The sequence below is a fragment of the Aphelocoma coerulescens genome, chromosome 25 (genome assembly GCF_041296385.1).
Source record: "Aphelocoma coerulescens isolate FSJ_1873_10779 chromosome 25, UR_Acoe_1.0, whole genome shotgun sequence".
Lineage (NCBI taxonomy): Eukaryota > Metazoa > Chordata > Aves > Passeriformes > Corvidae > Aphelocoma > Aphelocoma coerulescens.
Genome location: NC_091038.1, coordinates 2,010,001 through 2,022,531, shown reverse-complemented (window position 1 = coordinate 2,022,531; position 12,531 = coordinate 2,010,001). Strand labels below are relative to the sequence as shown.

Genomic DNA, 12,531 nt, shown 5'->3' with positions numbered 1-12,531 from the left:
GGGTCAGTGCCCTCTCCAGCCCCCCCAAACTGGGTCAGATCCCCCCCCAAACTGGGCCAGGGCCCCCTCAGCTCCCCCAAACTGGGTCAGATCCCCCCCCAAACTGGGTCAGGCCCCCCCCCAAACTGGGTCAGATCCCCCCCAAACTGGTTCAGTGCCCCCTCCAGCCCCCCCAAACTGGGTCAGGCCCCCCCAAACTGGGTCAGGGCCCCCCCAAACTGGGTCAGGGCTCCCCCAAACTGGGTCAGGCCCCCCCCAAACTGGGTCAGATCCCCCCCAAACTGGGTCAGGGCCCCCCCCAAACTGGGTCAGTGCCCCCCCAAACTGGGTCAGGCCCCCCCCAAACTGGGTCAGATCCCCCCCAAACTGGGTCAGATCCCCCCCCAAACTGGGCCAGGGCCCCCTCAGCTCCCCCAAACTGGGTCAGGGCCCCCCCAAACTGGGCCAGGGCCCCCTCCAGTCCCCCCAAACTGCGTCAGATCCCCCCCAAACTGGGTCAGGGCCCCCCCAAACTGGGTCAGATCCCCCCCCAAACTGGGCCAGGGCCCCCTCAGCTCCCCCAAACTGGGTCAGATCCCCCCCAAACTGGGTCAGGCCCCCCCCCAACTGGGCCAGGGCCCCCTCCAGTTCCCCCAAACTGGGCCAGGGCCCCCCAAACTGGGTCAGGCCCCCTCCCCAAACTGGTTCAGTGCCCCCTCCAGCCCCCCCAAACTGGGTCAGATCCCCCCCAAACTGGGTCAGGCCCCCCCCAAACTGGTTCAGTGCCCCCTCCAGCCCCCCCAAACTGGGCTGCTGCCCCCCAAACCAGTGCCCCCAGCCCCCCCCCCAAACTGGTTCAGCCCCCCCCCCCCCATCTCCCCCCCGCCGCCCCCGCTGTACATAAGGGGGGGGGGAGGGGCCCCCTCGGTGTCCCCCCCATTTTGGGGGGGTTCGGGACCTGCTGGGTTGATTTTGGGGGGTGGGGGGGGGTGTCGGAGGGGTGGGGGAGGGGCGCTGGGGCCCCCCGGGCTCGAGGCTTTATTTATTTGCTATTTATTGCGGTTCCTTTCCCGATTTCTTTAATTATTTTTTTTCCTCTTTTATTTTTGTTTTTTGGTTTTTTTTTTCTGTCGAAATCAATAAATTAAAAAAAAAAAACAAACCCAACCAAAACCACCCCAAAAAATCCTTTAAAATAAAAACAAAAAAAACCACCCCAAAAATCCTTTAAGAAAACAAAAAAACCACCCCAAAAATCCTTTAAAAAAAAACAAAAAAAACCCCAAAAATCCTTTAAAAAAACCAAAAAACACCCCAAAAATCCTTTAAAAAAAACAAAAAAACACCCCAAAAATCCTTTAAAAAAAACAAAAAAACACCCCAAAAATCCTTTTAAAAAACAAAAAAAACACCCCAAAAATCCTTTAAAAAAAACAAAAAAACACCCCAAAAATCCTTTAAAAAAAAACAAAAAACCACCCCAAAAATCCTTTTAAAAAAACAAAAAAAACACCCCAAAAATCCTTTAAAAAAAAACAAAAAAAAACCCCAAAAATCCTTTAAAAAAAACAAAAAAACACCCCAAAAATCCTTTAAAAAAAACAAAAAACCACCCCAAAAATCCTTTAAAAAAAACAAAAAAAACCCAAAAATCCTTTTAAAAAAACAAAAAAACCACCCCAAAAATCCTTTAAAAAAAACAAAAAACCACCCCAAAAATCCTTTAAAAAAAACAAAAAACCACCCCAAAAATCCTTTTAAAAAAACAAAAAACCACCCCAAAAATCCTTTTAAAAAACAAAAAAAAACCCAAAAATCCTTTAAAAAAACCCCCAAAAAAACCAAAACAGAACTCCTCCCCCCACCCCGAATTCCCCCAAAAAATTCGAACCCAGGTTTGGATTTCTCCCAAATTTTAAAAGAGGAGGGGGGAAAAAAAGTGGGAAAGGGGGAAAAGGAGGGGCGGAAAGGGGAATTTATTTCTTTATTTCTTTTTTTCTTTATTTAGGACCGATTTTTTCCCTTTTTTCCAGGGTTTTTTTGGGGAAAAAAAAATCCACGGAGAGACTTCGGCTCCTTCCGATTCTTTGGAGTGTGGGGTGGGGTTTAATGCCGGGATGAAAATCGGGATTTTCCCGGGATTTTCCCGGGATTTTTCCGCGATTTTCCCGCGATTTCCCCGGATTTTCCCCAAATTTTCCCCGTATTTTCCACGAATTTTCCCTGGATTTTTCCACGAATTTTCCCTGGATTTTCCCCAAATTTTCCCCGGATTTTCCACGAATTTTCCCCGAATTTTCCACGAATTTTCCCCGGATTTTCCCGGAATTTTCCCCGAATTTTCCACGAATTTTCCCCGGATTTTCCCCGAATTTTCCCGGGATTTTCCCCGAATTTTCCCCGCGATTTTCCCGAATTTTCCCTGGATTTTTCCACGAATTTTCCCTGGATTTTCCCCGAATTTTCCCCGGATTTTCCCCAAATTTTCCCCAGATTTTCCCCAAATTTTCCCTGGATTTTCCACGAATTTTCCCTGGATTTTTCCACGAATTTTCCCTGGATTTTTCCCTGGATTTTCCCCGGATTTTCCCCCGATTTTCCTCGGGATTTCCCCGGATTTTCCCCAAATTTTCCCCGGATTTTCCCGAATTTTCCCTGGATTTTTCCACGAATTTTCCCCGGATTTTCCCCGATTTTCCCCGGATTTTCCCCAAATTTTCCTTCGATTTTCCCCGGATTTTTCCGCGATTTTCCTGCGATTTCCCCAGATTTTCCCCAGATTTTCCCCAGATTTTCCCCAGATTTTCCCCAAATTTTCCCCAAATTTTCCCTGGATTTTCCACGAATTTCCCTGGATTTTCCCCAGATTTCCCCGGATTTTTTCCCCGGATTTTCCTCAATTTGAGGTGGTTTTAGGGCGGGGTTTGGGGGAAATTCCAAACCTTTCCCAGTTTTTTTTCCATTTTTTCCTCATTCCCGTTTTTTCCCCCGGCTCGAGGCTCCCGGGGACCACGAAAATCCAATTAATTCCCGGCATCCAATTAAGGGGATTCATTCCCGGCTCCCAGAGGGGAGGATTTGGGAATTTCCCGCCTCCAAAAGGGGATTTTTTTTGGGAAAATCCCACTTGGGAGCAATTCCCGCTCATTCCAGAGGTCGGGAATGGGGCCAGGGGTTTATTTTTGCTTCCAAATATTCCCAAATCCACCCCAAATCCTGGAGGAAGCGGCTCCTGGCCAGCCCAAAAATAGGGAAAATCGGATTTTCCAGGGGATTTTTCCTTCTGGGAACTGCCTGGACACCAAATCCATGGGGAAATCCTGGGAAAATCCCACTAAAAACCAGGGAAAATCCCACTAAAAACCAGGGAAAATCAGATTGTCCACCTTATTTTTCCTCCCAAGCCATAGAAAAGACCTCAAAATTTGGGAAAAATCCCACTAAAATCAGGGAAAATCGGCTTTTCCAAGGGATTTTTCCCTCTGGAAGTTCCTCAGCCTCTGGATCCATTGAAAAATCCCACTAAAATCAGGGAAAATCGGCTTTTCCAGGTTGTTTTTGAGGAAAACCACGGAAAAATCTGCTCCAAAATAGGGAAAATCGGCTTTTCCAAGGGATTTTTCCCTCTGGAAGTTCCTCAGCCTCTGGATCCATGGAAAAATCCCACTAAAATCAGGGAAAATCGGATTTTCCACCTTATTTTTCCTCCCAAGCCATAGAAAAGACCTCAAAATTTGGGAAAATCGGCTTTTCCAGGGGATTTTTCCTCTCTGGGAACTGCCTGGCCACCAAATCCATGGAAAAATCCCACTAAAATCAGGGAAAATCGGCTTTTCCACCTTATTTTTCCTTCTGGGAACTGCCTGGACACCAAATCCATGGGGAAATCCTGGGAAAATCCCACTAAAATCAGGGAAAATCGGCTTTTCCTCCTTTGGGATTTTTTCCCCCTTTTTTTTTGGGTTTTCTCTCCAAAAAAAAGTAAAAAAAAGCCGGATCAGGAGGGAAAACAGGAGGAAAATCCCTTGAAAAAGTGGAATTTTAATGGAATTATTCCCATGGATACCCAGGCAGGAATGAAACATTCCCAGGTTTGGGGTTTTTTCCTGGCTTTTTTTTCCCCCATTTCCAACCCGGCAGAAAAATCCAAATTTTTTTTTTAAATTCCAGCTGTAAAAAAAACCCAAAAACCCCAAAAAAAACCCAAAAAATCAAATCCCAAAATTCCCAACCCGGAGCTGGATCCCAGCAGGAAAAAGGAGCCTCCTCAGGTGGCTTTTCCCAGGTTTTTTTTTTTTTTTGGAATTCATCCCAAAGGGGCTTTTCCCACCTCAAAAATTCCACGATTTTGGTAAAAATCAGGATTTGGAGCTGCAGCCTCTGCTGGGAATTCCAGAATTCCCTGAAATCGCCGTTTTTTGGGAGCATTCCCAAGGTTTTGGAGGATCCCTGAAATGCAGGGTTTAGGGGTGACCTTGGAATTCATCCCAAAGGGGCTTTTCCCACCTCAAAAATTCCCTGATTTTGGTAAAAATCAGGATTTGGAGCTGCAGCCTCTGCTGGGAATTCCAGAATTCCCTGAAATCGCCGTTTTTTGGGAGCATTCCCGAGGTTTTGGAGGATCCCTGAAGTGCAGGGTTTAGGGGTGACCTTGGAATTCATCCCAAAGGGGATTTTCCCACCTCAAAAATTCCCTGATTTTGGTAAAAAAAAACCCCAAAACCCCCCCAAAAAATCAGGATTCAGAAACCTCAGCATCCGCCCGGAATTCCCCAAATTCGGGAGAATTCCCAAAGAAAACACACACACACAGAGTGGCTCTGAAAGGGTTGATCTTTATTCCCAAAAAAATCTCTTGGCTTCACCATTCCAGAGGGAGAGAAAAAAAGGGATGGGATTTAAAAAAAAAAACCAAAACAGGGATGGGACGAGATGGGAGCAGCTCCAGGAAATCACTCGAAACCACTGGAAAAAAAACCAGGGAAAAAAAAAAATGGGAAAAACAGGGATTAGAGAGGGAGGAAAATCATCCTGGATCCAGTTTGGAATTCCCAATCCTGGGGTTTTTTTTGTTTTTTCCAGGTGGGAATTACCTGACCAGGTGGGCGATGTCCCAGTTGGCCTCCAGGGTCAGGGGTCCCTCGAGCTCCACGCCCTTCTCCGTCACCACGGCGAGCTCGTACTGCGGGAAAAATCCCGGAATTCCCTCAATCCCAGGGTTGGGAATTCCCTGGAATCCCTTTGGAATTCTGGGGGGGGTTGGGGTTTGAATGGGGGGTGGGGTTGAATGGGGTTGGGAGGGGGAAAAATCCTGGGAAAAGGGTGGGGAGTGGGAAAAAAAAGAAATCCCGGGAATTGTGGAGGGGAAAGGGGTGGAAGTTGGGAGGATTTTCCTGGGAAAAGCCCTGAAATTGGATTATTTGGACTCAAAAAAAGCTCTTGGAATTCCTGAGATTTTCCAGATGTAGGAATGGGACAAAAAAACCCCAAGGAAAAACCCCAAATTGGGGTCACTGAGAGTGAAAAATCCCAGGAATTCTGGAGGGAAAGGGTGGAAGTTGGGAGGATTTTCCTGGGAAAAGCCCCAAAATTGAATTATTTGGACTCAAAAAAATCCCTCAGGAATTCCAGAGATTCTCCAGATGTAGGAATGGGACAAAAAAACCCCAAGGAAAAACCCCAAACTGGGGTGACTGGGAGTGAAAAAATCCCGGGAATTCTGGAGGGAAAAGGGAAAATTGCAGCTGCAGGGATGGGAGGATTTTCCTGGGAAAAGCCCTAAAATTGGATTATTTGGACTCAAAAAAATCCCTCAGGAATTCCAGAGATTCTCCAGATGTAGGAATGGGACAAAAAAAAACCAAATTGGGGTGACTGGGAGTCAAAAAATCCCAGGAATTCCAGAGGGAAAAGGGAAAATTGCAGCTGCAGGGATGGGAGGATTTTCCTGGGAAAAGCCCCAAAATTGGATTATTTGGACTCAAAAAAAGCTCTTGGAATTCCTGAGATTTTCCAGATGTAGGAATGGGACAAAAAACCCCAAGGAAAAACCCCAAACTGGGGTGACTGGGAGTGAAAAAATCCCGGGAATTCTGGAGGGGAAGGGTTGGAAGTTGGGAGGATTTTCCTGGGAAAAGCCCCAAAATTGGATTATTTGGACTCAAAAAAAGCTCTTGGAATTCCTGAGATTTTCCAGATGTAGGAATGGGACAAAAAAACCCCAAGGAAAAACCCCAAACTGGGGTGACTGGGAGTGAAAAAATCCCGGGAATTCTGGAGGGAAAAGGGAAAATTGCAGCTGCAGGGATGGGAGGATTTTCCTGGGAAAAGCCCTAAAATTGGATTATTTGGACTCAAAAAAATCCCTCAGGAATTCCAGAGATTCTCCAGATGTAGGAATGGGACAAAAAAACCCCAAGGAAAAACCCCAAACTGGGGTCACTGGGAGTGAAAAAATCCCGGGAATTCCAGAGGGGAAGGGTTGGAAGTTTGGAGGATTTTCCTGGGAAAAGCCCCAAAATTGGATTTTTTGGACTCAAAAAAAGCTCTTGGAATTCCTGAGATTTTCCAGATGTAGGAATGGGACAAAAAACCCCCAAATTGGGGTCACTGGGAGTCAAAAAATCCCAGGAATTCCAGGGATAAAAGGGAAAATTGCAGCTGCAGGGATGGGAGGATTTTCCTGGGAAAAGCCCCGAAATTGGATTATTTGGACTCAAAAAAATCCCTCAGGAATTCCAGAGATTCTCCAGATGTAGGAATGGGACAAAAAAACCCCAAGGAAAAACCCCAAACTGGGGTGACTGGGAGTCAAAAAATCCCAGGAATTCTGAAGGGAAAGGGTGGAAGTTGGGAGGATTTTCCTGGGAAAAGCCCCAAAATTGGATTATTTGGACTCAAAAAAAGCTCTTGGAATTCCTGAGATTTTCCAGATGTAGGAATGGGACAAAAAAAACCCAAATTGGGGTCACTGGGAATGAAAAAATCCCAGGAATTCCGGAGGGAAAAGGGCAAATTGCAGCTGCAGGGATGGGAGGATTTTCCTGGGAAAAGCCCCAAAATTGGATTTTTTGGACTCAAAAAAAGCTCTTGGAATTCCTGAGATTTTCCAGATGTAGGAATGGGACAAAAAAACCCCAAGGAAAAACCCCAAACTGGGGTGACTGGGAGTCAAAAAATCCCAGGAATTCTGAAGGGAAAGGGTGGGAGTTGGGAGGATTTTCCTGGGAAAAGCCCCAAAATTGGATTATTTGGACTCAAAAAAAGCTCTTGGAATTCCTGAGATTTTCCAGATGTAGGAATGGGACAAAAAACCCCCAAATTGGGGTCACTGGGAGTCAAAAAATCCCAGGAATTCCGGAGGGAAAAGGGCAAATTGCAGCTGCAGGGATGGGAGGATTTTCCTGGGAAAAGCCCCAAAATTGGATTATTTGGACTCAAAAAAATCCCTCAGGAATTCCAGAGATTTTCCAGATGTAGGAATGGGACAAAAAAACCCCAAATTGGGGTCACTGGGAGTGAAAAAATCCCAGGAATTCCAGGGATAAAAGGTTGGAAGTTGTGGCTGCAGGGATGGGAGGATTTTCCTGGGAAAACCTCGGGAATTGGGGTCACTGGGATTCAAAAAGCGGGATTTTGGGATGGATCCCGTGGATTTTGGGATGGCTTTGGGATGGATCCCATGGATTTTGGGGTGGATTCCCAGGATTTGGGGTGGGTTTGGGATAGATCCCATGGATTTGGGATGGTTTTGGGATGGGTTTGGGATGGATCCCATGAACTGGGATGGATTTGGGATGGGTTTGGGATGGATCCCATGGATTTGGGATGGATCCCATGAACTGGGATGGATTTGGGATGGGTTTGGGATGGATCCCATGGCTCCCATGGATTTTGGGGTGGATTCCCAGGATTTGGGATGGGTTTGGGATGGATCCCATGGATTTGGGATGGATCCCATGAACTGGGATGGATTTGGGATGGGTTTGGGATGGATCCCATGGCTCCCATGGATTTTGGGGTGGATTCCCAGGATTTGGGATGGGTTTGGGATCAATCTCATGGATTTGGGATGAGTTTGGGATGGATCCCATGGATCTGGGATGGTTTTGGGATGGGTTTGGGATGGATCCCATGGATTGGGATGGGTTTGGGATGGGTTTGGGATGGGTTTGGGATGGGTCCCATGGATTTGGGATGGATTTGGGATGGGTTTGGGATGGATCCCATGGGTTTGGGATGGATTTGGGATGGATTTGGGATGGGTTTGGGATGGGTTTGGGATGGGTTCCCAGGATTTGGGATGGGTTTGGGATGGGTTTGGGATGGGTTTGGGATGGGTTCCCAGGATTTGGGATGGGTTTGGGATGGATTTGGGATGGGTTTGGGATGGGTCCCATGGATTTGGGATGGGTTTGGGATGGGTTTGGGATGGGTTTGGGATGGGTTTGGGACACTGACCCTGTTGAAGGAACGCGCATCCCGGTAGTAGAGCACCCTGAGGCAGCGCTCCAGCAGCTCCCGGGGTTTGGGATGGATCCCATGGACTGGGATGGGTTTGGGATGGGTTTGGGATGGATCCCATGGGTTTGGGACGGGTTTGGGATGGGTTTGGGATGGGTTTGGGATGGATTTGGGATGGGTTTGGGACACTGACCCTGTTGAAGGAACGCGCATCCCGGTAGTAGAGCACCCTGAGGCAGCGCTCCAGCAGCTCCCGGGCCTCCTCCCGCGTCGGGATCCGGTCGCGCTCCAGCGCCGCCCTCAGCAACGGCTGCACCGGGAACGGGATCGGGAATGGGAATAGGAATGGGATCGGGATTGGGATCGGGATCGGGAATGGGATTGGGATTGGGAATGGGAATGGGAACGGGAATGGGAATGGGATTGGGATTGGGAATGGGAATGGGAACGGGAATGGGATCGGGAATGGGATCGGGATTGGGATCGGGAATGGGATTGGGATCGGGAATGGGATCGGGAATGGGATCGGGATTGGGATCGGGAATGGGATTGGGAATGGGAATGGGATCGGGAATGGGAATGGGATTGGGATCGGGATTGGGAATGGGAATGGGATCGGGAATGGGATCGGGATTGGGATCGGGATCGGGATTGGGATCGGGAATGGGATCGGGAATGGGATCGGGATTGGGATCGGGATCGGGAATGGGATTGGGATTGGGAATGGGAATGGGATTGGGAATGGGAATGGGAATGGGATCGGGATTGGGAATGGGATCGGGAATGGGATCGGGAATGGGATCGGGATTGGGATCGGGATTGGGATTGGGATCGGGAATGGGATCGGGAATGGGATCGGGAATGGGATCGGGAATGGGATCGGGATTGGGATCGGGAATGGGATCGGGATTGGGATCGGGATCGGGATCGGGAATGGGATTGGGATTGGGAATGGGAATGGGAATGGGATCGGGATTGGGAATGGGAATGGGAACAGGTTTGGGAACAAGAATGGGAACGGGAATGGGAATGGGAATGGGAACAGGAATGGGAATGGGAACAGGGATTGGGAATGGGAATGGGAACGGGTTTGGGATCAGGAACAGGAATGGGAACGGGAACAGGAACGGGAACAGGAATGGGATCGGGAATGGGATTGGGAATGGGATTGGGATCAGGAATGGGTTTGGGATCAGGAATGGGAACGGGATCAGGAATGGGATTGGGTTTGGGATCAGGAATGGGTTTGGGATCAGGAATGGGATTGGGAATGGGATTGGGAATGGGTTTGGGATCAGGAACGGGAACAGGATTGGGAACGGGAACAGGTTTGGGAACAGGAATGGGAACGGGAATGAGAACGGGAATGGGAATGGGATTAGGAATGGGAATGGGAACAGGATTGGGAACAGGAACAGGAATGGGATTGGGAAAGGGAATGGGAATGGGAACAGGGATTGGGAACGGGAACGGGTATGGGAATGGGTTTGGGATCAGGAACAGGAATGGGAACGCGATTGGGAACAGGAACGGGAATGGGTTTGGGAATGGGATTGGGATCGGGAATGGGAACAGGATCAGGAATGGGAACGGGAATGGGAACGGGAATGGGATCGGGAATGGGATTGGGATCAGGAATGGGAACGGGATCAGGAATGGGAACGGGATCAGGAATGGGAACGGGAACGAGAACGGGAATGAGAATGGGAACAGGATTGGGATTGGGAATGGGTTTGGGATCAGGAAAGAGAATGGGATCAGGAATGGGAATGGGTTTGGGAATGGGAATGGAATGGGAACGGGAATGGGAACGGGAACAGGAACGGGATTGGGAATGGGAACGGGATTGGGAACGGGATCAGGATCAGGAATGGGAATGGGAATGGGATTGGGATCGGGAATGGAAACAGGAATGGGAACAGGAACAGGATTGGGAACGGGAACAGGAACAGGAATGGGAACGGGATCAGGAATGGGAACAGGATAGGGATTGGGACCGGGAATGGGAACAGGAATGGGATCAGGAATGGGAACGGGATTGGGATTGGGACCGGGAATGGGAACAGGAACGGGATCAGGAATGGGAACGGGGATCGGGAATGGGAACGGGATCAGGATTGGGATCAGGATCGGGATCAGGAATGGGAACGGGATCAGGATCGGGAACGGGATCAGGAATGGGAACGGGATCAGGAATGGGAACGGGATCAGGATCAGGATCAGGATCGGGATCAGGAATGGGAACGGGATCAGGATCGGGATCAGGAACGGGAACGGGATCAGGATCGGGATCAGGAACGGGAACGAAGGAAGGCGCGAATTCAGTCATTAATTAACGAATTAACGAATTCCACTGGAATGAAGCAGCGAAATCGAATGGAGGAGAAAGGGATGGAAAGCGACCGGAGAAACGGGGGGAGGAACGGAGCTTGAAATGAAATCGAATTTAATAAGGTACAATCAGATAAAATAAAATAAAATAAAATAAAATAAAATAAAATAAGATAAAATGAAATAAAATGAAATAAAATAAAATGAAATGAAATAAAATAAAATGAAATAAAATGAAATAAAATGAAATGAAATGAAATAAAATAAAATGAAATAAAATGAAATAAAATGAAATGAAATGAAATGAAATGAAATAAAATAAAATAAAATGAAATAAAATAAAATGAAATAAAATGAAATAAAATGAAATGAAATGAAATAAAATAAAATAAAATAAAATGAAATAAAATGAAATAAAATGAAATGAAATGAAATAAAATAAAATAAAATGAAATAAAATAAAATAAAATAAAATGAAATAAAATGAAATGAAATGAAATAAAATAAAATGAAATAAAATGAAATGAAATGAAATAAAATAAAATAAAATAAAATGAAATAAAATAAAATAAAATAAAATGAAATGAAATGAAATAAAATAAAATGAAATAAAATAAAATGAAATAAAATAAAATGAAATAAAATGAAATAAAATAAAATGAAATAAAATAAAATAAAATGAAATAAAATGAAATAAAATAAAATAAAATGAAATAAAATAAAATAAAATAAAATAAAATGAAATGAAATAAAATAAAAATTAAAAAATTAAATAAAACCGAAAAATGAAATAAAACAAAACGAAACAAAATGAAACGAAATGAAATGAACTGAACTGACCCCAAATGAGCTCAGCTGCAGCAAAAGCAAAGACCCCCCCCCAAAAAAAATGACCCCAAAGCCCAGGGCTCGGGGGCCGCTGTACCTGCGCCAGGTAGGCCCCGAATCCCGTGGCGAGCGACGGCGCCTCGAAGGCCACCCCCAGCATGTCCACGTATCCCAGGAAACTGAGGGGCACGGAGAGAGCAGTGAGCTGGGAGGGACTGGGAGTGAGCTGGGAGGGACTGGGAGGGAGCCAAGAGGGACTGGGAATCACTAGGGATGGACTGGGAGTGAGCTGGGAGGGACTGGGAGTGAGCTGGGAGGGAGTGGGAGTGAGCTGGGAGAGACTGGGAGGGAGCCGGGAGGGACTGGGAGTGAGCTGGGAGGGACTGGGAGGGAGCCGAGAGGGACTGGGAGTGAGCTGGGAGGGACTGGGAGTGAGCCGAGAGGGACTGGGAGGGAGCTGGGAGGGACTGGGAGGGAGCTGGGAGGGACTGGGAGGGAGCCGGGAGGGACTGGGAGTGAGCCGGGAGGGACTGGGAGTGAGCTGGGAGGGAGTGGGAGTGAGCTGGGAGGGACTGGGAGTGAGCTGGGAGGGACTGGGAGTGAGCTGGAAGGGAGTGGGAGTGAGCCGAGAGGGACTGGGAGGGAGCCGGGAGGGACTGGGAATGAGCCGGGAGGGACTGGGAATGAGCTGGGAGGGACTGGGAGTGAGCCGGGAGGGAGTGGGAGTGAGCTGGGAGGGACTGGGAGTGAGCTGGGAGGGACTGGGAGTGAGCCGGGAGGGACTGGGAATCACTAGGGATGGACTGGGAGTGAGCCGAGAGGGACTGGGAGGGAGCTGGGAGGGACTGGGAGTGAGCTGGGAGGGACTGGGAGTGAGCTGGGAGGGACTGGGAGGGAGCCGAGAGGGACTGGGAGGGAGCCGGGAGGGAG

General features: G+C 47.8%; 1 protein-coding gene across 1 annotated transcript in view; it reads right to left on the bottom strand.

Moving 5' to 3' along the window:
• Positions 1–4,794: 4,794 nt before the first annotated feature.
• The window catches only part of PSMB4 (proteasome 20S subunit beta 4), a 14,710-nt gene continuing 6,973 nt past the window's right edge, over positions 4,795–12,531 (bottom strand). Inside the window, exons 4-7 of the mRNA XM_068995126.1 lie at positions 11,699–11,780; positions 8,636–8,752; positions 5,073–5,161; positions 4,795–4,944 (exon numbers count right to left, since the gene is read on the bottom strand). Coding sequence (XP_068851227.1) covers positions 4,932–4,944; positions 5,073–5,161; positions 8,636–8,752; positions 11,699–11,780 — 301 coding nt within the window. The 3' untranslated portion in view covers positions 4,795–4,931. The remainder of the gene's footprint in view (positions 4,945–5,072; positions 5,162–8,635; positions 8,753–11,698; positions 11,781–12,531) is intronic.